The 27,542-nt window shown below is 37.0% G+C and overlaps 1 protein-coding gene across 1 annotated transcript; it reads right to left on the bottom strand.

Annotated features, from left to right (window-relative positions):
- Window positions 1–241: 241 nt before the first annotated feature.
- Window positions 242–26,217, bottom strand: MAP3K2 (mitogen-activated protein kinase kinase kinase 2). The gene is made up of 15 exons (XM_008936114.1): window positions 26,099–26,217; window positions 24,356–24,396; window positions 21,869–21,968; window positions 19,940–20,053; window positions 19,211–19,310; window positions 18,150–18,280; window positions 15,382–15,461; window positions 13,409–13,476; window positions 10,388–10,483; window positions 7,635–7,841; window positions 6,748–6,896; window positions 4,896–5,027; window positions 3,481–3,610; window positions 2,259–2,436; window positions 242–741 (listed from the first exon to the last, which is right to left on the bottom strand). Exons 1-15 carry the CDS (start codon window positions 26,189–26,191, stop codon window positions 516–518), a joined length of 1,845 nt encoding a protein of 614 aa, XP_008934362.1. The 5' UTR covers window positions 26,192–26,217; the 3' UTR covers window positions 242–515.
- Window positions 26,218–27,542: the final 1,325 nt, after the last annotated feature.

Raw genomic sequence — 27,542 nt, 5'->3', positions numbered from 1 at the left:
AACTCTCAGAACCGCGTGTTCCAGCTTAAACTGTAAAATCCAGAAACCAATTAAAATGCTAAAATGTAATAAGAACTTAGAACTCTCTGTCACAAGTACCTACAATACAAAGAAGAATCACAGAGAAGTAATCTTCTTGTCCTTTAGCTGCGTGTCTATCTTTCCCTGCACCCTGAGTCGGTCAGTGGTGTCAGAAAAAGTCACACAGTTCCTGACTTTTTTTTTTTTTTTTTTTACCCTTTAAATAAGGAACAAGTATGTACTAAAGTGCTTTATCTACATGAATCACATCAGTACATTATAGAAACAAAAATTTCTAGTCCTGGTGGGAGCAGGGGAGAGAAGATTCTCATGTTACATACAAAATTTAGATTGTTTACAATCTAAGTGAAACCAAGATTCAAGAGAATATTCTCTCTCTTGTCTTTTTTCTCCTTTTTTGTAAAAAATAAAAACAAAAGTGCAGTCAAATAGAAAACAAATGCAGTAGATGCGAGCTGAGTCGAGGCAGGCTGTTAGTGATAGTGTGCAAACGTGTGTCTTAGCAGTTCATCTGCAAACGGTCGCAGCTTGGCCTCGATAAAAATCCGTTTCAAGAAATCCCGAGCATGGTCAGAGACATGAGGTGGTAGCTGGGGGTTGGTTGGCTGAGTGGCAATTTTAAAGATGGCAGCCATGGCTTCGAACTCTGCCCACGGAGGCTTCTCAGTGAGCATTTCTACCACTGTACAACCTACACTCCTGAAACAGAGGCAGAAGTGAAAGAGCAGGTTACGACAGGATCATGCCCTTCTAGGAAAACAAGAAACAGCAGAGAGCGACTAAAATACCACAGACAAATAGAGTCCACTTAACTCTACAGAGAAACTTCAGCTGGAAACAGGTGTTTAAAAAAGTCACGTGTAGAGCTATACACTTTATCTCCAAGTCACACAAATCACTACCTACATTTTCACTTTATTACTTCACTGGGACAAAAGTTGCTACCCCAGACAAGATAATTAGATCATTTTCTAGGCAATACCAACTGCGCTATGGAGCTGCTGCTGTCCAGTGCGCAGGGGTTGACATAGGCCAGGAGCACTGCGTAGCCCGGGCACCCCAGCAGGACTGGAATGGACATGGAAACTTCCTTGGTCATTGAGGCCTAACAGAAAAGCAAAGCATTAGGAATGACCAAGTACAGTGCATCTATTGCTGCCTTGTTAAAAATGCACATGCCATCCCCAGTGGACAGTGTACAAACATGACATAGTAGTTCAAAAATTAAAAAGCGTATTTCAGTGGTACCTTCATTTTTTGGTTAAGCCTAGTAAGTATTTACTTAAGATTGCCGAACAAATTTTTAAGTTCCTAAAGAATCTCTGTATACAAAGCTTATGCTGAAAGGATTTAGGAAGGCAGACAGGCATGCGTGTGGCCAGGAAAACTTTGTTATTGGACGAGGCTGATCTTGCAGCTCTTACAGAACAAGGAAATAATATGGCAAAATAAATAGGCTGGAATAACTTCCTGAATTTTTCAAAATGCTTGCAAGAAGTCTTATGGTTAGACAGAGGTACATTACACAGTGAGGATTTACTGAGGACAGAAGTCAAACTTTGTTATTTTTTCTTAGTTTTAACTAGGATTTTCTCCACCAAAAAACGCTACCTGCAGTGCAAGGAGTCCAGTCACTAAACTCACCTGTCCATTGAGCTGGAGCCATGTTAAACTAGGTCATATTACACAATGCATCACAAACATGCACTTTTGAAAATTACCTTTCCCTCTTAATTCTTATTAACGACTTGAACCAAATTATTTTTGATACCTCCCATTTAAATCTGGCTAAATCATTCTTGTGTTCATCTTTTAAAAGATCAGCATTTCATTTTCTGCCTTGCATCAAAGGTATTTCAGTGATGAAGCTTCATTACAGGACATCGACTGAACTGATGTTTCAAAGCATCACACAACACTTTCACTCAGTACTTCTTCCAGGTTTTACAAACAATCTGGTAATCTTAACTTCATGCCAGCTTGCCTCAAAGGATTCTCTTACAATCCCTAAATCAATGGGCTGAGGAATTGCCAAATGAAAAATTCTCAAATTTCAAAGTTACACTCTCCAAATGACTGTTCAACACTTGCCACCTTCTTCATCTTTAACCCCAGAATGAAACACTCCAACGTCACACCATGAACACCTACATTTGGTCAGAAAAGAGCCCATTCTGAATCGACACCTGTCAGTAGTGAAGTTTTTTTTAACATACCAGATGTCTGCTTTTCTGCCGTACCCTTCTCCACTAATAACTTCTGGACTCATCCAGTAGGGAGTTCCTGTGACAGATTTCATTCCTGTACCAGAGAGGCAGATAGTCTGCAGTCGTTTGCTGGCACCAAAGTCCCCAAGCTTCACGTTGCCCGCCGAATCCCGCAGAATGTTTGCTCCTGGAAGGGAGGGAACACACAGCTACTTCGTAAAGGGCTCGTTACCGTTCTGGCATGGAAAACACTAACAAAAGTTTGGACTCAGTGACACAATGCAAGATCAGCCTATTATTGCAAGCCAAAGAATTTAATTTTTCTGCTCATTCAAGAAATAATGAATTTTACACGCTGGTTTGACTCTTAGGCCTTCTCCAGGAAGTGCCAGTCACCTTGTAAACCCTTCCTGATAAAATAAGGAATGTGCCATACAAGGGAAACAGAAATGGGAAAGAAGTTTCCACACAACTGAAAATGTCTTCATACTGTATTAAAGCAAAACCTCAAACTGTGTTACAGATTTGTTCAACACTTATCTGCATAAGCATGTACAAATTGACCATGATAGCTCAACCTTTTTTGGAACAAAACACTATTGATACAAAGCAACAGGAAAATTGTAGAAGTTTTAGGGAACGCGAGAGCATCGCGTTCAACACGCCTATATTGCACATCACCATCTTCCCATATATTCATCACTTGCCTATGCAGCACTTGGAAGTCAACCTGGATCTATCTGCAAAAAGTAACGTCTGTTTCTCCAGATATCCTGGCATTAAAATGGAATAAATCTGAGTCATTTGATCAGGCAAGGTCACCTCTGCCAGACATTTCTTGTACCAGTGAAGAGCTGAGTAATTTCTATATAACTGATGAAACAAAACTCAGTAAAAATAAACTTTGAGTCATGATGCTTTCTTCTGAACATTCTATTTGTAATGACATCATCCTTTGATACACCCGAAACTAATAATACTTAAATAAAATCAAAGAGATTTATCATGATTGCTTTCCATCATTTATTCATGTCACTGTTGTAACCTGAGGGGGGAAAAATAGGCAACTTTGTGATGTTCTAGCAAACAGATGTTTCTGTAGTCTGTCTGCAAAACAATCTCACTGATTTTAATTTGGCATTTCGAACTTAATTACATTTTAGGGTTTCACACAAGAGTGGGAAAGAATCTATAGTAAAGAGCACTCAGGTGTACACAGCACTATCATTACCTTTAATATCTCGATGGACAATCATATTACTGTGCAAATAGTGAACTCCTTCCAAAATCTGCCGTGTGTATTTACGAGTCACATTCTCTGTGAGTGCTCCATAGGACTTCAGTTGGTCTTTGATGGAACCCTACGGCAAAGAAGTATAAAACACTGTAATAATGCCAGAATCACAAGAAGACTAATACTACAGCTGAACTTCAATGAAACTTATGCTTGAAGAGTAGACATTTAAAGTTGTGATACTTCTCTAGATCAACTTAAAACCACATAAGAGTTTTACCTCCACTGAGAAAAAAAACAAACTGACAAAAAAAGAGGCTGCCAGAGAAGTCGTATACCAAAATGTTAAGCTATTAAAAACTGTCAAGCAGCTGAATAGTTCCAGAGTGATGTACAGAAATAGAGACCAGCAGTACTTTCATTCAAATACCACTCCCAACTTTTTTGATGGTTAAATGGCAATACTCAAGCTGGACAAAACACATGCTGTTTACCCTAGTTAGTTTATACTCAGGAGGAAAAAAAAAAATCAAGAAAAAAACCACCACACACTGGAGGATGGTGCTTTATGTAAATATTAAGAGGTAAGCAAGTCTTGGCTTAAAATAACATTGGATAAAAAATTCATGGGTTTGTAACTATTTTTTATAACCTGGCTCTGTCACGCAAACTGCTAAGATTACTTCTGTGGCTCTGTCCTCCAAACCTTCAAAAACTGAAGAAGCTCCCCAAAACAAAGCCCAGAAATCACCTAAAAAACTAAACAAACAAAACACCCACCACCAGCACCACACACATTTCCCCACTGCCCCACTACTCTTCCTTGGAATCTCACAGTAAAGAATGATGCTGTAAAAAAATCAAAAATACAAAGCCTAATGTTTTTATACAAGCACATTTTATTTAGCTCAGCTGACCTCACTTGGTGAAAAAATGAAAATCTACAATTTCCTGACCTTATAATGTTTCTTAAAACAGTACAAGACCGTTCAGCATGTACATCACAAAAAACAAACAAACAAACAAACAAGCACAGAGATTATTTTTTGTTTGCACTTATTCCCAGAGCCAGCTTAGCTACATTTTGTTTTCCTGAAATAATTCAACACTTGAAATGATGACTACACAACAGCACAAACCAAAGCAGAGCAAAAAACCAAACAGAGTTTACTAATGATACTGTCTTTCCAAAGACACTGCCAGGCACTTCTTATGCCAAATCAAACACAAAGAACTTTTGTACAAACCACTGTAATTGTGAAAACCCAAACAAGCAATGGAGAAGACAGGCACTGGTCCGTAGCTGTCTTTGGCTACTGTTTTTAACTTGGACATTTCTTTAATGTGTGCACTTCTCCAAAAGATGTCATTGCACAGAAATGATGTTGAAGAGAAATGGCTCTCCTGCTTACCCCAGGCATATATTCCATGAATATAGAGAGTGTTCTTTCTGGTGGATCTCTCAAGAAGCCGTAATACTGAACAATTCTTTCATGCAGCAGATTTTTCAGCAACTGAATCTCACATTCAAGTGCATTTACTTCCTAAAAGGAAAAAAGACACAAGACTTACCATGCTTGATATAGTCATAATAGTGTTTTGGATTTTTTTTAAAGCAGGACAGTATGTACATATTGAGGGTTATGCAAACTATGCAACAAAATATGCTTGTCACTTATATAAAGTTTACACGTTTTGTAAGAAGAAAATATCACCATTAGATTGAGGCAAGTAAAAAAACCCTATTGCTTTTCTATAGATGGGCTTTGAGTATGTGATTTGACTGTTTATCTTATTTTGAAATTGTTTGTTTCAGAGCACAGCTGACATCAGTGTGCATATGAAGTCTGTGATCCTTATGCAACATCACAGGCCTCCAACTGAGCGAAAAAAAGATCTTCCAATCTTTCCAGTGGAATGATTAGCATTATTTCTTAACTTTTCCAGGATGACAGACTATACTTTAAAAATGCCTTTGAGGACCACTTAATATTATAATAATGAAATACAACAAAGGAAAACATTAACACATATGGCACTTTCTCTAGAACTATCTGAAATACCCCAAATTTTGCAAACGGAAAGCAAGATGTTTTGAAACTGACTTTACAATAAGATGCTAGAAAAAGACAACACCACAAATTCAAACTTGACTGAATTCCAAATTTCAACATGGAAGTCTTTAATCAAAACTTTTTTTTTTTTTTATCTATCACAAACTATTACCAATACCCTCACACTGAGATCAGAAGGAAAACAGAGTTTTTAACACTAACACACACACAAGAAACTGCTATGACAGGTGAGGTCACAAAACTGTTGCTATAGGAGAGACTACAGCATTTTATATTTAACATTTCCAAAGCATAATCAGTTGTTCTGTTACATTTTAAAGAAGTAGCAAAAAAACTACACTAGAAATCTACAGCACAAATGATTCTTGGCTTTTATCCTTGATCCTACGTCACTAGTAGCAGCGACTATAACTGGCAGCCACTGGATTCTGCAGTCATGCTTACACCCATTGTTTCCCCGGCCTTGCTCCCCACAGTGCAGAACGCAGTCCTAATGCAGGAAAAGTAATAATTCTTTTTCCATCCTGTAAAAAGCAGCAAGTACGTTTGGAGAAAAAAGAAATAGAGGATTTGTACTACTTTCAAATAGTTTGTCTCCTCAAGTGTCCAGTATTTCAAGAAGGACAAGTTCCATTTTAGACAGAGGATAAACTGACAAATTTTTGCTCTTCCACAAAAAACCACAGTGAACAGTAGCTAGCCAAGGTGCCCAAAGTTTTATGAATAAAAACCCCAAAACCAAATACACCCAAAGGACTAAAAAAGGTAAGAATCTCAAACTGTACTCACAGCTGAACAAAATATCCTCAAGAATTTATTTTCTGCAACACTTAAATGAGTACATATTTCTCTTTTTATAAACAGAATTTGTTCTAATTCCTGTAAGTATAAATAATAATCTATTTCAGAGCACATAATGAATTGTTTAAATTTAGAGACTGAGACCACACCAAATTATGTATGTTCAGTGCATAAGGATGTCTAACCGTTAAAAAAAGGGATGTAACATTAAAATCATGTAACCAAACTAATTCTCTGAGGTACTAAGGTAACAGGATTCCTAACGAGGACATGAAAACACACCATGTTTTAAAACTTCAACCTGTTCAAGGAAAGAAACATCAGTCTAGTCTAGAACACACCACTGCAGCAGGAGCCCTCTACAAACTCTCTCTCCAGAATGGCTTACCTTGCTGGTTTCTGGGCTATCAGGATCAAACTGAACCTGTTTAACAGCCAGTTCTCTGCCGGTATCAGCATCGTAACACAGATACACTCTGCCAAATGCACCTTGACCCAGCAGTTTACCAAGTCTCCAGTTAGTTGGAGCTCGTGGTGCTGAAAATATAAGTATGTTTTGGTTTTCAAATGAGCTTGTTATTCAGTTGATCGAGAAAAACTGTAATACACAGAAAATAATTTTTTAAAAGGACTACATTTTTCAACAACAGAGACAGTGCAACCTACATCTCCCCATTTAAGTTACAAAGATCAGTAAAACTTCCTGTAAGATGGAAAATCTGAGTTACTTAAATTTATTCACAAAATTGTTTGTGGTAGAGATAGACATACTAGCAACAGCTAATCCGAAAACAGAAAAAAGCATGTTAGACAAACTTAGTAACATTTTTTTAGAAATCTAATCGTGATTAAAATGTACCAGCTACTGAAGTCATCACAAAGTATATTTACTCCTGCAATGCCACCACAGATATAAAACAGTACCACCTGAGGTCTACAATTTATCAGGAAGCTTGACAAACATCTGCAAAAATAAATGGTAACTACAACCTTCATAACCCCATTCAGTTCCTCAAGAGTCTAACAAATCTGCAAAAATGTTTTTGCAGTGTTTTATCATCACAGATGTAAATTCTATGTGAAAATCTGCATGGAGGTTGTCACAGTAAGCAATGAAAAAAACCTGACGATCATACAGTCTTGAGTCCCTCCTATTAGAGATAAAAACATACTATTCAACTGCATGTATTTTTATGACACATACTTCATTTTGACATGATATTCTTGAAAAGTCAGAGAGTTTTAAAGTGGAGTTCACAAAATGCCTTAACTTACAGCGGCTGGGTGGGCTTATGTCCATGACTGACAAGGTAGGATTGTCTATGTCACTTCCCCTCCTCCTCATTCTGTTATCTTCATATTCTGGTGTAAAGACACTGCTCCCACTACTGGTGCTCAGCGAGTGGTCAGTGGGACTGAAACTGACTGGTGATCGGAAGCTGTTCCCCTGAGTCCTTCTGGCTCTTGGAAAAGTTTTACGACCTTCAATGATACACAAAGGATGCTGTTATGCTACAAAAAACAGGGCTGTGCAGTGTGTGTATGCAAATATTTTATGAATTACACGTAACGCAATTCAAATCTTCCATAGTGTATGATATGATGGGATGATTATGAAATTTACTGGCTTAGCTTTCCACCTAGAAGAAAACATTTGTCACAGATGTATTTACAGATTAGACTGAATCAAAAACTATTTTACCAGCTACCAAATTGGGACCAAATTCTAGAAGCGTTCTGAAATGTGACTGACATGCTTGAGAAACCTGGAAGGGCATGAGAAGAGAAAGGAAAATGCCCTGCCTCTACTTTTATTGCTCTGTCAAGGTTCTAAAAACCTAATTCTTGATGAACAGCAGAATGAGAGGTATATTTACATTCTGGTGGTGCCCAGGCTGTCATCTTCATTCTGCAAACTAAGAAGGATTGAATGCAGAGAAAGACCTACATATGGAATCAAGATGAAGACCACAAAAAAAAAATATTAAAAAAAATCACAATGCACAAATCTGAGATGACTGTGGCACTAGAACAAAAAAAAACCCGGCACTGATCTTCAAAAATATTAATTACAACCAGATGACTAACACAATTAATGTTAATATTGTTAGCTAATACAAAGATTTTTAGGTCAGCATAGCTTGATGAATTTTCATCCTACAGAAACTGTAGAAATAGCTGAAATACCTGATTCGTCAGGTATTACACTGGAGAAGGAGTTCCCAGGGGACTGAAGAAGGCAGTTAAATATCTTTGGAAAAAGTAGGCTTTGCTTTAAATATTAGTCTATCCAATTTAAATTCCAAGATAGATACACAAACAAATTATTAAGCAGTTTTATAAACCACTGAGAAGATAATAAGGTGATTAACTAGTCATAATTGGTTGTCATATGTACCTTATTTAATTTCCCCATTTCACTGGGACATTATTCTGAGTTCACTAGTGAAGTGTTGCACAGGCTGCCTTACTACCTAGAGCATGCCCAAGACAGATTCGAAGCAGTTATCAGCGATTTCTCAAAGGGGTGGGTAATTTAAGTGGACACCCACAGCAGTTTATCTTTAGTCCAGTTCCACAAACTGTTTTAAATGATGATGTATTTATGATGGAACATAACACACTGAAATACTGCAGATGACATCAAGTGCCTGGAAGTTTATTTAAATAGAAAATGGAAAGTCACAATGACATTAGTAAGCTGGCAATGATTCAGAAATCAGCAAGAGGTAATTCAGTAGGGAAGTACGACATACATACTTAAAAGAGAAATCAAACACAGAAACCACACAGCATAAAGTAATTGGTTGGCTAAAAGTCATGTAGAAAAGGAAATAGGAACTGCAACAGACCACAGACTGAACAGCAGTCAGTATGGTGACTATGAATAAAATTAAATTGCCACTCTGAAACATACTAGCATGACTGTTACATACTAAGTTATGGCTATATGCATATGGTTTTATGTATAAAGTAGCCATGAGAAAAGCCTCAGCTAGGGTACTCCTGCTGAGTTTGGCCACTGCAAGAATCGAGAAGAGACCACGAAAAAAAAAAAAAAGCTTCCAAAAATATCTCAGGTAAGACTTAAAGCCTTAAAGAAAAAAATGAAGGAGAAAAAACAGATGTGTGTGTGATGTAGTGTTATATGTGCAGTCACTGATTTCTCACTGTGTTAAAATGGAGGAACTAGTTACTATTTTCATTTGCCAGAAAAAATTTAGAAAACAGAGAAAGGCGGGTTATAAGACAAGCTATCCTCAAAGTTAATTACATAAAGAACATTAGTATCTCTTCTCTTCAAGTGAATCGAGAGTTCACTTAGAAGTCGATGTGAGAGCCTGACTTAGCAAGGGACTAGACCAAAGCTGCCTTGCAGTCCTTCAGTTTGGTATTCCTGTGATTTCTGTCACAGAATTTCATTATTGCTGTGCTCATTCCATACTGCACATGAAACCACCTGCACTTCTCAACTAGTGCCTGACACACCCACAAGTCAGACAATCCCTCAGCTGCTCCTCTTCCCTCAGTTTGGAAATTTAACAGGTGTTAAATTTACATCAAAGTTACTACTGTCTAAATCGGTTTTGTGTCCACATCAGCAGGTACTGTCTTGCATTCCAGCAGTTCATTTCACCAGCTTGGTTTATATCACTGCTCTTCGGTTTTATTTACTGTTCAGAGCTGTTAATATGAACTACATTGTACTTGGGCTTGTTTAAGCAAAACAAGAAATGACATACTAATTGACATACGTACTTTGGGTAAAAAAGGGTCACAAAAGTCAAAAGCTTATACTGGATGACTTGTGCAGGGCCAAAGACAGAGAACATTTCATAGCTGTGCATGGGAGTCATGAATTCTGCACTCTCTAACTTTACCAGAGGCATAAGACTGCTCAGCAGCTCTAAAGCTTTCAATTTCAATATTTTAATTCATTAAGATTTTACTATCTAAATTTTCTTCTTCAATTTCAAGAAGAGAAAAACAGATTAATGAAGTAGAACTCTTGCAGTATTCACACTTACCATCATTGTAATCTTGTTGATGATATGAAATATGGTATCTTCGGGGATAAGTCCCCCCCTTTCCGAATTTCTCAAATATTGGGATATCATACTCTACTAGAAAATAAAAACATACATATCAAAACTTCACATGTGACAGAAGTATATTACATTATTCAGTTTGGTACTACAAACTTAAATATGAGCGAACATATCAGAGGATATGCTTCAAGTTCAAGCATCAGACCAAAACAGATTATAAACAAAAGCCACAGATCTAACAAATCATACAGACTAAAAGGATGTTCAGCCAGAAGTTCCAAAGGATCAAGAATTCAACAGCTCAAGTGGTTTGTAACCTCTTGCTTATAAGAATGTCAGAGGACTGCAGCATGCCTAATTACTCCAGTTTTAAAAATAGTTTCTAGAGGAAAATCGGCAGAAACTAATACAAAGATGCATAAATATGACAAATTGGTGAATTACTGAAACACACTCAATAGGTCCCTTTTTAAAAATTATTGAAGGAGAAAAGTATTCATAAGATAAAAGGGAAAAGTCCCTCATGCATAAATAATTGATTAGAAGATAAGTATATAAGATGGGAGTAAATCATCAACAGTTGCACAGGAATCTGGGCTACAACTCGTGCAGTTTCATTACACTTGAATTCTCTGGAAGGAACAATGAATAGTGAGGTGACAAAATCACTCTGAGAAATAAAGCCAACAGAAGAATCACAGAAAGCCCGTAAAAGGCTACATGACTGGATGTTACAATGGCAGATGAAATTCTCTGTAGGGTAGTGCAAAGGTTTGTGATAGAGAGCTCCAATAAAGCAGCAGCTGAACTCTCTGTATTGGCTAAGAGACAAATTAAATGCTAAATCATTAAAGATATACTGAACCAAGTTTTGGTCCACTCCATCAAAAGATTTAGTAGAACTGGAAAAGATTTAAGTACAGAGATGATCAAAGATACAAAATTGGTCCTCCATCAGGAATGTATGCCTCTACGGACTAGAAAAAGCAACAGCTTGAAAGGGAGACAAAGGGGTCTATGGAAAAAAAAAACAAAACCAAAACAAAATCACAGAGGGCATACTTCTTCATAAAACACAGTAAGATGTACAACTTCTTGTCAGAGCATACTGCTCATAGTGAAAAAGTTTATACAAGTCGAAATAGGGACTGGAAGAATTTGTGACAGGGAAAAAAAAAAAAAGTAATCCATCATACCACAGAAGAGCATCCTGCATTTGCAGAACCCTTAAGCTATACATGACTAGGAACTAATTCTGAGGAAGGAACACTACACAGTCCTTATAGAAGCCTGCTACTGGTCGTGGCAGGAGGAAAGACTAGGCCAAATGGACATTTTTTCTTACTCTGTACACTATTCTTGTTTTGCTACATATCAAATAATGAGAATAAATATTGTATATGGAATAATTGCTGTCTATCTCATCATTAAAATACCAGAGCATCCCACAGGAAAAGAGCAGAAAAAAATATTTCAAGATCATATTATTAGAGAAGTAACTGCAATAAACACAAGTAAACTAAATTAAGATTGCCAAAGGCAAACTAATTTCTGCAATTGCACCACTTTTAAATGAAAATACAACTAAAATTATGCATAAGAAGCTTTTAGGTGGCAGAGACAAATACCAAAAAAGTTGGCAATCTGTTAAGTGCTCTAGAATCCTTAAAATAAAAAGCACACTATCACAGTTATCTGGATAAAGCTTCATAAACAAAATAAAAAGAAGCCTTACAGTATAATAGACCAAAAACCAGAAAGCACCTCAGATTCACTGGAAGCTAATTATTCAACAGCAAAATTCCGTAGTGAGGCATGTCCATGGGAGACACTTCAAAGCACTTCCAAGGTTACCCACTGCAATCCGTACCCTGAGCCATGCACAACAACTTGGATTCAAGCCAAAGTATTGCACAAAAACATTAGTGGTGATGATTAATTTATAGGCATAGCACTCAGTTCTCCTTCATCCTTTCACTTCACAGTGCTTTCAATTACAGAAGTCACGAGCACTTCAAAGTGATCTTCATCTCACAAAGGAGAAACTGAAGGCTCCACACACTGGTTTTGGCTGCAAGAGAGTTCATTTTCTTCATAGTAGCTCCATATGGTGCTGTGTTTTGCATTTGTGACCAAAACAGTGTGGCTAACACAGAGATGTTTTTCTTATTGCTGAACTGTATTTACACGGCATCAAGGCTTTTTTTGTTTCACATACCACCCCACCAGCAAGTGGGCTGGGGGTGCACAAGACTTAGGCAGAGGCACAGCTGGGACAGCTGACCCCAGCTGACCAAAGGAATATCCCATGTCATATGAGGTTAAACTCAGCAATAAAAAGCTGGGAGAAAGGAGGAGTCTGGAGTTATGGTGCTTGTTTTCCCAGGTAACTTATGTATGAGGTCACGCTTTCCTGGAAATGGCTGAACATCTGCCTGCTGATGGGAAGTAATGAATTAATTCCTTGTTTTGCTTTGCTCACGTGCAGCTTTTTCTGTACTTATTAAACCGTCTTTACCTCAACTCAGGAGTTTTCTCACTTTTACCTTTCTGATTCTCTCCTCCTTCTCACTGTGGAGAAGTGAACAAGAAGCTGTGTGGTACTTAGCTGCCTACTGGAGTTTAACTACAAGACTGCAAAATTAAATAAATCAACCAAGGTTATATGCCAATTTAGAGATGGATATTACAGTCCAGTTTAACTAAACAGCTTCATGCCCTTATCTACTGCATCATTTGTTCTTTTCAGCGAAGCAGGCAAATTATACTATGCACACTAATGGTGGTATTACAAAAATCTAGAATTAAATATTCAGCAGACCTTCTATTTCATTGTATCTTTTACTGGGTGCATTTGGATTGGATTTTGTCACTGTTTCCTCCTACCATATCAAGTTTCTGTAATACAATACTTCGCCATGGGAACTTCCTTTCTAAGTCCTATTATTTGCAAAAAGGAGGAGCTCTGGAAAGCTAGTATATCCAGTGACTTTTGCCTACCTGAGAATTCCTGATGGTTATCTGGATAGCTCTGTGCTCTTGGCATCCGAGATTTGGGATAGTTGTCTCTGAAATTATAAAAACATACATCTAAAAACTCCTGTTAATCTAGTACTTAAACATCTAATCTTACTGTCTCACAGTTCTTTATGACTGATGGAAAGTTATTGCTACAGTTGCTGCACTGGCTTACAAATGTGGAAACCAATTTTGAAAATTAAATATAATAGCTATCGAATAATTCAAGATCAGTAACAATGGAAAAGCTTACTTATTGAGCTTAATGTAGTAGGAAAGCAACAGACTGTTAATAAAGAATGATATTAGTAAAAACAGGAATTCCACAAGTCAAGCCACAAAGGAGCACGGTTACGTTTAACACCTTTACAGCTAAACACAAAAGTTTATAGATTGGCAAAATGTCTTGTATAGCCTACAAAAAATCTTGAAGAAATTTAACCAAAGAAATATACGACCTTTAAACATCTCAAATTATATCCTCTTCTTTCCACAGAAGTCACAGGATTAAGAGTAATTTTTTTGAGTTATAGAATGATGAAGAATTTTTTTGTACTTATACGATCACATTGTTTCTTACCTACAGCTGGTATGTAACTCCCAGCCACCCAAAGGGATGGATGGAATTGCCAGTCAGAGCAACTGATTACAGTATATTTCCATAAATGTAACAAAACAATGTCTTCCTTTTCCTGGTAAGAATTTCTCTAAGGGGTAGCAGAAGCTAAATGGAGACAAAACCTACATCTTTGTAGGAAATACTTGAGCCGGAGGGGAGGGGGAAGGAAAACAAACTAAGTAGAGGTGACAAAGGAAGTAAATGAACAGCCAGAAAAAGTTTTGAAGAAGAAATATGAGTCTGATTATTGCACTGTTTCCTCAGTGCAATCCTCAATCCTGTTTCTTCAATTCACCCCTACCCCACAAAAACAAAAATCTGACAAATTGGTAGATTTTCTGTCCTATGTAGCTACATTAAACACTGTGCATGTATAACCTATCATACTTCAACCATAAAATATTTTTCATATCTATTGTTTTCTCGCTTATGAACAGAGACTCATTATTTAACTAAAAGATTTGTTAGAATAAATGTACTTTTGTCCTCAAATCACATTCTCAAATGAAATGATACTATGGAATACTATAGCTCTGATTAATTGCCACAGGCAATTATTTCCAACTTTCTCCCTTTCTACCAATTAAATTAAAAAATTAATTGGCAGTATTATTTGTATAGCAGTCTCAAATAAACGAGTAGCCAATCTGTACAACATAAGACCCAAGGTTTTTTGCCTGACCAACCATAACCCAAACAGGAATACATTCTGTTTGGCTTACCTGGTGGCTGAGAAACTGGACAGTGACCCTCTCAAAACATGTGAATCTCCTAACCAGTCAAAGCACATCTCCAGACCCACCCAAGAACACACTGTTGCTAACTGATGGGTTAAACAAACAGCAGTAAGTGGAAAGTCTGCAAGGGGAACTAGGGGAGAGGAATGGACAGTAATTGCAAAGAAAAGGAGAAGATTGTTTGTTCAAGTCTTTAAATGATTCTACCCTCTTTCTTGAAGTGGGTACCCTCTACCTCAGAGAAGGGGAGCTTACTTTGTACAGCAGTGCCTAAGAAATCCAGATCTGAAGGGGTGGCTCGCTGCCAGGTAATACACTTCACATATGCAAAACAGTAGAAGTCTTCAGTACACTTTTGTAGGATCTGAAGTATAAATTTTTGTGCTTCAAATGCAAATTAATAGAAAAGAAAGCTACTTCTATTTTCCATGCATTAGTAAGCAATTAAGTTCCAATAAGCTTTCATAAATGTTCTCTAACTTACAAAGGAATTTCTGGGAAAAGTTCAGTAATAGCTATCCCTGGAGACTTATTCTATGTTACAACTGATACATTATGCAACCTAATGAGGATAAATAATGAATGTAAGTAATTTTTACCCATCTAAAGGGCTGTCAAGTGAGGGACAGCTTCCCGAGCCAGAGTTTTCAGGACTGCTCAAAGACAATGGATCCAACATCTAACAAATAGCAAAGAGAGAAAGATCAACAAGTTCAAGTTTTTGTTTTGGGGCTTTTTATTGTTCAGGTTTTTTGTTGTTGTTGCTCTTTTATTTTTTTTTAAAAATACTTGAAGGTTTCTCCTTTGAAGAACCTAATAAAAACAAAGACAAACTGGAAATATGAATTACTAGAGAAAAACATAGCTGCTACAGTTGACCATGCATCGCAGTCTGCAATTCTGAAAGGACTCCACCATTTTTTCTCATATCTAAGAAGAATATAGTTAAAGTACTTAATCCTCTTCCATGCTTTGTACCTAAATTGTACTGCTACATTCTTTCCGTATGCACCATTGTCTCTTAGTATTACAGCAATTCCTGCATGATAGAGAAATGGAAGAGGAAAGAGAGATAATGCGTAAAATTTAGAAACACTCTCCCTTTTTACCCGAACAAAAATCTTCTTTCAAATAAACTCTATCAATCTGAGAAGTCATAAAACTGTCTAGGCCGGATCTATTACATAATGAAAACAGTTATGTAATTACACACTTCTGCTTCCTGAATTCTAATCCAGAGAAAAAGAAATGGATTGATAATCAAAAGCATCCTCCTGATAACCAGCTATTTCTACTGGCTGGCTCTTGTTTTCTTTATCTTGCATTATTACCCTTAAAGTCCTAAGCTTAAGGACAGGCAAACGTCATTGCCTTGTGTTTTTGCTGTAATGAAACCTGAGATGTGTTACAGGTCTTTTCGTCAGAGGTAGAAACAATCTGTATTTTTAATTATTGAATGTGACAATTTTTCCAGCCTGCCTCTCACAAACAGAGCGGAAAGCTTGTCTGTTGTCCTACAATGAGCTCCTTCCTAAAATAAAGTTTATTTCAGTGTATCTTATAACATCTATTATTTTCTATGACATAGACCCCAGTTTTCTGCTGTAAAGCAGAAAGCAGCTACCCCTCAAATTTTTGTGGTCTGTGCTGCATTTTAAAGGTCCTGTACACATACTTTGCTGAGCACCAATCAAGGACTTATTACAGAAATTGTGTTCAGAAAGTGAGCTTGCACCCTGCAAACTCGGACACTCAAACTCCGCATCAGGGTGAACAGTATTTACCAGAGGTTCAGCAATTCCATTCCACTTTTCTCATGCTGAACAGTGGGTCCTGAAAAGGAAAAAAGCTCATCTGCTGCTATATTGATTACCTCTGTAACTTAATGCAGGATGGTCCAACTGGCAGACCACGGGGCACTTCTGTCCAACCCACCATCTCTTCTGTAGAGGAAGTGTGGGGCCTGCTGTCAGCTGTGCTCAGGCAGATCAGCAGGAGAGCAGAGCAAAGCCCTCCCAAATTCCCTGCTTATCTTTGTGGGGCAGGCTGTGGCAATGTAGGCGTCATGGTTAACATTTGCCAAGGTAATGTGGCAGCTTAGGGGAAAGGGAGCAAGCAGAGCTTGTGAGTTCCAAACACCCCAATCTGGCCCTTGATTCTGCTTAGATTGAACTAACCTGGCTTCCTACAAAAGTAAAATTCCTGTATTTAAACCCTACTGGGAGCTTACACAACAATTCATACATGAGAGGTTACGTGTCACATTCCTTTAATACTCTGTAGTGAAAGGATATCCTGGGCCTGAGAGATCATCTGCCTGTCTGATCAGTGACCAAAAATTACTTTGCTCAGGCCAGAAGTAGTCAATTCCTTGAATGAATCCAGGCCTGGATCTGACCACGTGGCTATGAATAGCACCCTGCTCTGGAAATGGGGAGATACAGTCCCTGCTCCCAACTAAGTCATTAAAATTGTTGCAACAAATTTCACAATCTCTTTCCTTCTATTTTTATTCTATCATCTGTCTCACATTTAGTCAGCTCATAAAAACCATTACCTCTTGCCATTTGTGCATTTAGTGCCAATGTCAACAAGAACTTGAAATGATGCCGGTACAGAGCATTTTTTTTTTTCTCCCTCCTTAAAATACCTCTCTCTGTTGCCAGTTCTGTGAGCCATTACATTCCTCCATCTTTTCCTGCTGTTTTTAAGGGTAATTTTGATATTCAGAGAGCAGAATTTTTATTCATGCTAAGTGTGCTGATATCCCACACAAATGATGCAGGTGAATAAGAACAAAATGGCAGACATCTGTGATCCTTACACAAGAATGTGACCATGGAAAGTATTTCAGAGCTTATTTATGCCATACCCATCGCCATCCCCTTGTCATTACACCAAAAAAGTATCAGCCAAGTCTACATAATTCTACAGATCCAAACTCTTCTTTAAAACTTCCTTTAATTCCCTGGGAAAGTTGTAGAACTGGTCTTGGTTACATATCCTTCTCATTAAAATACAGGGGCTTTGTGCTTCCTAATGCAGACATCTCTTGCTGTTATTTCTATCTATCACTCCCTCATTCAACTACAATGGAAATTAAGAGTACTACCTTTCTTCTTGTAGCAATATATTTAAGTAACTGAAGAGACTTGAAGAGTTAAAAACAGGTTCTATAAGACTAAACCACCACAGTTATTTTAATCTTCTCTCACAGATTGTTTTCTAGGGTTGTCATTTTTTTAGCTGTTCCTTCTAACAATTCCATATCCTCCTTGAACAGCAGTATTTCATAAAATACCTCACAAAACCCCCCCAACTATAAAAACCTGAGACAAGCTCTAATTGTAATAGATTGAACACGTACCTGATCCATACTTTCTGGAATGAATTCACCCTCACTGTTGATACTGGTGAAGGACCCATTTCTAGCCACCTGATGCAGCTCATCTGGAATGTATCCTGGTGGAGGTGAGCTCCTGTCACGAGTATTAGAACCTTTTGAAAGAAAGGGGTTAGTCAGAGTCTCATCACTAACCCAGAATGGAGGGGCTTTACTCAAATGCTTCACAGGCACTGATCCTGCCTGGATCACTTCTTGCTTTAGAAATTTCCAAATGCCTATTCAATACACGACTTACATAGAGAGATTTAAACTGTAATCCAGGAATTACGAAAAGTTTGGAGCAGGGTTCCTTCAATGGCATTGAAAAGAATTTTCATTATATAGGAACAGAAATCACTTGTCCACACATCTAGGTAGGTAAATTTTTTCTTTAGAAACAAAACAATAAATCCAAACCCTTCCACCCGTGTCAACTAGTCCCCTTCCAACTCAGGAGAATTTCAGTTTTTCTTCGTTGAATATTATGTCTGCATGAACAGGAATACCTCTATTCATAGTAAATGCATAATAAATTAATTGCCTGAAAAATTATTCATTAAACTGTCTAATTTCATAATTAAATTTGGCAGTTAGCATCATACCAACTTTAAAATATGAATAAGCAAAAAGATTATATTGACGCCAGAATAACTATCTTAAACAAATGTTCACAAATTAAGATTTTAAAAATATTGGAGTCCTAAACTGAGCAAGTAAATGCATTGCCATATAAAGAAATATATTTTTTTCAGTAGCTCATTCATGGACCTGAAAATAACATCAACTTTTTAGGATACTCATTGGTTACCTCAACTAATACTACGTAATTTACTCGTGATTTGTTTTTGTAATATTCTGTATGATACATATTTAAACCACCTTTGGCTTAGCATTCAAAATGCACCATTCCAAGTGCAAACTCCACAGTAGAATCATTGGTAAGAGAAATTCAAAAAGCCTGTGGTGATAGCAAAATCTTCATTAAGAGAATATTACGAAAGAAACATTTTTTACAATTAAAGCTGTTGAGATATGTAGCTTACCTATTACAGACAGTCGCCTTTTTCTGTCTGTCACACCAAACACTGTATTATCTAAATCTTCCAGTGAGGGCAAGGGTTCCACATTATTTACACTGGGTGACTGAAAATGCATACATAGAATAAACTGCAGTTACTAATTTATACTTCTGACAATGACAATACTTTGTGAACTTTATAGGCTTTGTGCAGCACATTCCATTTTCCAAGCAGTCAAAAAGAAGCTTGCCAATTTATATCAAAATTCATGCTTTAGTAGCTCTTTCTTAATTAAAAATAATTTTCAATATGCACTAGCATAGAAATCCTATCAATACCATGACCATGAGTTAGATAATATCAAAATAACTCAGTATTTAGCCTATAGTCCACTGCAACTGTTTGCTACAAACCTACATTTAACTTGCCACAAAGGAGCATCACCAACATGAATTAAAGAACAGTTTCAAATAACTACAGATATTTAAATTCCATGCACTTCTCAAGTTTGTATCACATCATGATCCTATTAAGGAACACTTTTCTACCACTCTAGGGAAGGCAAACAAACAGAGGACCAGGATCTAGGAAAAAGTTAAAACTAAGTCAATGTCAAACACTAAGAGATGCTTAAACTGAAAAAGCATTCAGTAATGTATTCAACTGGAAAAATGTCATCCGTAAGAAAAGATACAAATTATACTTCAATATGAAAATGGAGGGAAAAAAGGCATCTAGCATGTCAACTCATACCTGGGTATTTCCATGTATCACAAGCAGTATCTTGAGACTCTTCATATGAGCACTACGGTCAAGTAGTTCAACAGCTTTGTCCAGGTCATCCTGTGTGGTTAATGGAATTACAAGCTACGAAAAAGGGGGAAAAAATATATATAAAAAGTTGTCTTAAACAGGACACCATGTGCTGAAATGAAGTGCAAAGAAAAAAATAAACTGATGCTATCTTTCGTTTCATTGCAGACAACTTGAAAATAAAATTTATTAAATGTTGTCTCAAGATAGCACCAAAATCTCTCAAGTTCAAGATTAACTCTTCCCTCAGACACCTTCAACAGATACAGCACAGTGGAACAAGTCTTCACAATAAAGCAGCAACCATTTTACACATGCACAACTTAATATCCTACAAGTTTCAGAGAAACACGTGCAACAGTATCAACATATTTGTAATCACCTAAATTAATGCAAGTCTGTAAGATAAATAAATATAACCCTTATTTCACAGAGCATAAAGAAGTACATTTTCATACCTCACAATATTACAAGTGTACTTGTTTGAAGTTGCATCACTAACAGAATTTCTCCATTGGAAAACAGAATTTGTTAAGGAAGTGTATCAAGCATGAGGTGATCCACATGGTCACTAGAATCTTACTTGGATCTAATTAATTAAAATTATCTTGGCATACGTGTAGCTTTAGTACAGAATATTCGATGCCATTAAAGTGTACTAGAGATCCAAGTTCTATAACAATTAAAACTTGGCTTATGTTTCAGGAGTGTAAATTACAGCTTCTGCTTATAACAAAGGAATAACGCAATAGCTGTTTTAAGAAATCTACTTGTATTTCAGCATCACTGACTGAGACTGTTTACAACATCAGTTGAAACAATACTTCCATACAAAAAGAAATGGGAATGAGGGAGGAAGGTCTTGATAATAAATAAGCATGCTCTTCATTTTAAGTTGCACTTTTAAGGTTAAAGACAGGTTATTACCATCACATTTCTGAAAGGTGATGGGGAGATTTGCCAACTAGTGCAGAAGGTGACAAGCAGAAAACCTGCTCAAGTGCCTAAAAGGCTGTATCAGAGGAAGGAGCTGAGGCTAAAGCACCACGAATGGCCATTTCTTCAGACCTTCCTAATCTCCAAAAGCCTTCTGTTGGAATTCTTCATTTTGTGCATCAGTTTCACAGAAGTGCCTGGTAAGGCAGGCAGTGAGTAGCCAACACACAGCAATTACAGGCATTTTCTTCTGCAAAGGTGCAGATAAGATACAGCAATTACGTTGTGCATAACCAAGCACATGAATCATCCTCCAAGCACTTTGCTTACTCAAGGCAAAAAACAGAAGGAACTCCTAAGAGTGGAACCTGCACCTGTAAATGTATTTCCTACTTCTAAAGGAAAGCTGGAAGTAATACCAATCAGCAGTAAGTTGCTTGACAGTGCTAGCACTGTTCCTGAGAAATCTTTGTGAACCAGCCACTTTAAAAGAAGCCACAGTTAAGCTTAGTTTTCCCAATCTAAACATTACTAAACACAGCATTCTAGCAATTACCTAACAAGATTAATCTTTAAAGGAAAACTATGTACAGGAAAGGCTAAACGCTATTTCAGATTTATAAACACAACAAAGCTCAAAGAGGTCAAGACTTCCCTGAAGTCATGCAACAGGGCTGTGACAGAGCAGGAAGACAATTTACCCATTTTCAATCAAGTCTGAGACACAACTCACGAAGACATGACTCTGCTAATAAAACATTTCATGAATCTCCCGCCTATCCTAATTTAGACAAGCCTGACATGTTTGGGAATACACACATTAGAAATCTGGGGTTATGTCACAGGAGTGGTTCTCACTGCTTACAAGAGCAAATTTCAGCCTTAAAATAATCAATGTATAAGTCACTGAGAATTTAGAAGACACAATATTACCTCATTATTGCTGTAATGTAAATCCATAGTCTGTCCAAAAGCAATTTTAGCTTTAGCCGCAAGATCTTCAAGTTTAACAGGCCTTGGTAATTGCAGGATCCTGAAACACAATTTAAGTTATAGAGAATTTTTGTGTATTACTTATAAAAATCTGGAAACTTGCTACTTCAGAACCATCTTAGAAGTAAGTTCATTACTAAAAAGACGATACAAGGCTATGCTTTATTCACTGTCCTCCAACATTCAGAGTCATTAAAAAAAGGCGAGTAAAGCAGTGAAAAATTTATAAAGGGTAACCACACAAAGTTCAATCTCATTATAACTATTTTTCTAGCTTGCATATGATAAAAGCTTAATCTTTTACATGCCTCCATTCCAGAGGCAAATTCTTAGAAATTTCTGTAATTTTCTACTTTAGACAACTAAGACAATGGAGTACCACAGGCTGACAAACCTAAGCAGCAGAAATTGATTACTCCTATAGTCCTCATTTTCCGGAAATCCAAGGAAGGTAACTAAACATCATTTTTATAATAATAAATTACATGCTCAAATTGCCCATCACTAATTGTGCTTCAAGTGTGCTCCTGGTAAGAATGGTGTAGTTGTACATCAACAACCCAAGTTTTCTTTTAGCTCTATTTCCCATCAAACCAAATAGCCCAAGATGCCTGTAACTGACCTTTTACTATATAAAACTACTATATTATGTGAGCTGTAACACCACTAAAGAAACAAAAGTTTCTAAGTTTTTAGAAGTGACTAAGCTCGTGAGCTATATTAAATTCACATTCAAAAAAAACAGCACTCAAATCTTGTGAAGCAGAAAAATCAGCAAGAGTTAGCTAAAAGGGTAGCCAAAACAAAAAATAAAATTAAACAAATCTTTAAAAAAATACCAAACCCAATACTAATTGTCATTGTAGTTAATTTGTTTAGCAAGCCTGGAACTCTGCCCATCACACTGCACACTCTGTGGTAAAGTGCCACATTCACTACTGAAAGAAACTCTGGAATCACTTCTCTTTTCCACTTCCTTTTTTAAAAACCAGTGTGAAAACCATTGCATAACTTATTTTGCTTGCATAATTTCATTACTTTATCTTTAGATCAACATGCTCAGGCAACCAATGTATCGTAAGTCACGCAAAGCAGTGAGCCTGGGCTGCCCAGTGCCCCGTGGCAAGCAAGCTCAAGTTACTTGGGACAGTGCAAAAGAGAGCCAGGCCCATCAGCAAAAAAGCTTGGGAAAGGTATCTTTCCAGACACCTCCTTTATGCTTGTACTCATATTGAACTGATTAACTTAGTCCCCTGTGAAAGTGAATGAAGATAAAGTGCAGACTGGCAGTGAGGAAAGAGTTCTGGTTTAAATTCATGCTTCCGCTTCTTCCCCAAGAAAGCGTTAGGTACAGAAGACCTCCATTTTCAAAGCTTCTGAAAAGATTTATTTCCTCCACTTTTCTTATAGCACTCAACCATCACCAATGCACTGTTACATGTGTTGTTCAGAAAAGTGATAGCTAAAGAATGTTAATAGCTAGGGAACTGCAATTAACTGCTACTTTACTACCCCCTGTAAAGAGTGGGCAAATACTGTACTCGGCAGGGACACACACTGTTCTACTGCACATCACACGAAGGGCCGCCCAGAAGTCGCACAGGCTCCATTCTGAAGCCATCTTTACTTAAGGAATTTACCATTTCTATTGACAAATAATATAACCACTTCCTTTTCATTAAGTATTTTCAAAGCTTACTCTATAACCATTTCTCCCTAGGTACAATGAAGGTTTATGCTTTCAGAAAGAGTCAAACAGACAAAATGAGTTGTCCACAAAACTAGTTCTGCACAGAACTGCAGATCAACTTCTGCAGAAGCTTTCGTGCAGCTATCGGAGCAGAAATATATAGAGAGAGGTGTTTGTATACTTCAAGCATGTACATCATCCACCTCTTACACAAAATGAAAATAAGTTTTAACTGATTATTTGGAATTATCCATAAAAAAAATCTAATTATAAAGTCCAATAAATTTTCCCATTACAGTTTGCAGATTGGTTCCTCCAAAGTACAATCCAACACGGAGCTTTAAGATCTAGGCTTCTTCCTCTGGATGTCACAGTAACAGTACATCATCACGCACGTGATGCAGAAAAATAATTTGCTGGTGTGCTTGTATTTGAGAACTACACTAATGACCTAAGTAACTGTTCTAGACTACAAATGTATCTGAAGGGTAAACCAATGAAGGACATTATGTGGGACATAGCTATGGTAAGATACTTCTGCATTTATGTATAGAGTCCACATTTTATACAGATTATCCTTGAATTGTGTTTGTATAAAAATTAAATTTAAGCTCAAAGCTGTGTCTATTTGCTATCAAAAACACTTTGGACAGCTTATTTGAAACTGTATTATAGAAGCCAAACAAAATTCTGCAAGTAATTAGAAGACAAGAACTTTTCTTGTGTTCCCACCTTACCTTTTTTCACCTCGATGTTCAAATTTGACTCTAACATCGTTCTGTAAGATATGAAAGAACCAGTATTAGTTTGTTACTATCTCCTTTAATTAAGGCCATGAAATCCCATTCACTAATCCTATACCAGAAATAAAATCCTTAAGCAGTCCATATTAATTTTCTGTCCTTTCTGATAGGCATTTTAATATTAAACATTAAAGCATTTTAACAAGCTACTTCTGCTGAGGTACCTGAGAGAGGCTTAATGTGTGTAAAAAATAAAAAAAAATTATTGTGAAGCACAATGAGTGCTTCTGTAAGTAAACACATTACTTTCTATCAATATATTTTAATATTGTAAGAGATCAGTGATTTCAAATTCAGCATGGAATTGATTACCAGAGAATTCTCTATCATGAGCAGGCAGGTAGATTTAGCTACCACAAAAGGTCTTTAAGTACACTTCAGAGCTGAGCATTCCAGGCTTAAAAAACATATCTTGTTTCATGAGCGTTATCATAGAAACCCACACAAGTAATTAAGCCAGCATTCATGCAGTTAATTTCCCAATAACAAAGATACCTGTAAATACCTACAGTTACATGGAAATAAACTTGTTTTGCAAAAATCATAAGTTAAAGAATCAAATTGTATTAGCAACTGTTGCAGCAAAAAAAGTCCAACCCTTTCAACCAGAGATTATATCCAAATCACAGTCTTGTATCTTCCAAAATAATTACTTGATTCACAAGTGATTACTGTCAAAATTCACAGATTTAAACAGAATGAGAAACAAGTACTTCCCCCTAAGCACTACCACATTAAAACCTCTGAAATGGCTCCACTGTTTTCCTTCTAACTTTCCTAACAGGCATTATATTCAAAACATTTTGAATTATACATGCAATGTCTGAAGTCACAGCTCTGAGGTGAGTTACATGACACTTGCAAAGTACCAGTGTTACATACTGAACTCTCCCACAGAGTGAAAAAGACGTAGCCACTGGGTTTTTGCAGCTCAAAAGCCAAATACATTCAAATACTTTGATCTTTAACAGGTTAATACAAGACTGCACAAACTGAAGTTTCATGAAATATTGGACTGTCAACTAAATAAACATACAGTTAACTCAACAGGGTTATTAGAGCAATTTGGGTAAAAATCTACATCCTCTTCTCTCAATCTTTCCATACAGTAGTTCAAAACCTAAGTATTTGCTACTTTTCCATCTGTCTTGAGTATCTGCAGGAAAAAAAAAATACAGCTAAGAACCCACATTTCCAGCATATGAACAAACAAAAAATTGAAGCCAAAGATGGAATAAAAGAGCTTAAGTATGTTTCTGCTGCTCTACTGACAATCTGTAGTGTAACATAGCTGACAACTGGGCAATCCAATATACCTATAAATTTCATTTGAAAGAAGCACTCCAAATAAGAGATACTAGCACACCGTGATATTTTATAGTAGTCCAGTACTGATCTAATAATAACAATAACAAATCTACATACAGTGTCACAATATCCCTGTAATCTTCACTTTATCAGGATTGGAGTCACTTAAGCATACACTATGATCTGGTCTGAAATGCCACCATTTCATTTTGCTCCTAATTTTAGAACATGAAAAAAGAAAATGGCAGCACATGTGGGAGACTAATAGCTCACTCTGGTATGCTCACTGGGCTGGCAAGAAAGATAATTATAGAAGCCACAGCTGGACATTCTGTGTTCACTAGGTTAGTAAGGATATTAAAAGATTACCTGTTTTTTAGGTGAAGATGACTTTGGTTTTCCTGTTTCTTGCTGGGGCAATACAGGACGACTGGCCTTATGAAGCACAGCCAAATCCTGCATGATTGAATTCAAAGCTTGCTGCTCATCTGCTCAGAGAAAACAACCAGATAAGAGAAGTGTAAATGACAGTTACATTTGAAGTGGATTATTCTCTCATTTCATAATTAAGCAGACATTATTCTAAAAATCTAAAAGTCCATATTACACTTCCATACATAATTGCCAAACTAAAAAAAAAAAAAAAAAAAAATTACAGCCGCTGTGCAAAAATTTTTATTTTATCATTAGCAACGCTGAAGGAAATCAACAACTTAATCAGTAAACACTTAAATGGCAGGTTTAAAAACCTGAAGTCATAACACACGTTGACAACGCTACAGAACTGCAGGCTAACAGGAGAAGAGCAGGGGAAAAAAAAAGGATTTATCTACTTTGTTTCAAATAAAGTCCATAGATGAGAAGTTAATTAGAAATTGTACTTCCGCCCCCAAGCTGTAAAAGAAAGAAAAAGAAAAGCAAGTACTTTTGAATCATTTTTCCTCTGTCCTGAACAGGTATGGTCATGCCCATAGGAAGCATACGCAAACACCCAGGGGAACACCTCAGCTGCCTAAGTATCTGCTGACATCCCACAGAGTAATTAAAGCAAAACAACCACCAAACCAACCCAAACAAACAAACAAACAAAAAAATCAAAGCAAAACACCACAAAACTCTAACACTTTCAGGACTGCAAATGAAGGGGGTTCATGTCTTACAGCAGTAATTCACAAGGAGAAACCAGCACTGAACTCGGGGGACAGTTCTGGGGCAGGAGTGCTGCACAGCTTAGATTTCAAGTTCACACAAAGTCCTAAATCCTGATGATCTGCTGCAGCTGGGATGGCCTGAGGCCATGCTATACAAGGATTGCCTTGGAACTGGGATGCTGCTTAAGACAGGAAAACATTTAGGATTTCAAAAGCCTGTACATCCATCACTGAGGGAAATTTGTCACCAATATTTTGCATTATTAGTTCCTTGCCACAGCAAGGGCACTAGAGTCAACTTGCACCTGGAACACCGGACAACAAAATTTATGGACAAAGGTGTTGATTGCATGCTTTCAGACTACTTTACAATGGATATGTTTGTTAAAGAACTCATTGCTAAGTGCTGTGATTTACAAAGAACAGTATTTCTCAAACATGGACCTGAGGAAAACTCAGCAATAAAATCAGCAAGCAAGCATTTCAGGTATTGAACGAGAATTCCTTCACATTCTATCCAAACATAACCAAATATATTCGTCACGTCAGGAAAGTCTGGGGTTCCAGTGTTATCTAACTAAATAGACTCTTAACAGATCAGAAAGCTGGTGTGAAAATGAGTAACTTTGATCACTGCTCATGCTGTCATCATTCGTAACTCT

This window comes from Merops nubicus, unplaced genomic scaffold, assembly GCF_000691845.1.
Source record: "Merops nubicus isolate BGI_N331 unplaced genomic scaffold, ASM69184v1 scaffold9942, whole genome shotgun sequence".
Taxonomy (NCBI): Eukaryota; Metazoa; Chordata; class Aves; order Coraciiformes; family Meropidae; genus Merops; species Merops nubicus.
The sequence above is the reverse complement of the archived record's forward strand: the minus strand, read 5'-3'. Positions and strand labels throughout refer to the sequence as shown.

Bases quoted from the DNA above. Each gene is read 5' to 3' on its own strand.
- MAP3K2 (XM_008936114.1), bottom strand. From the start codon at position 26,191: ATGCAGGATTTGGCTGTGCTTCATAAGGCCAGTCGTCCTGTATTGCCC. The intron at 19,311-19,939 runs GTATGAGTTGAC...ATGCATTTTCAG, and splicing joins TGATACATGGAAATACCCAG to TCACCCAGTGTAAATAATGT. The intron at 18,281-19,210 runs GTAAGCTACATA...TTCTTTCAAAAG, and splicing joins AAGGCGACTGTCTGTAATAG to GTTCTAATACTCGTGACAGG.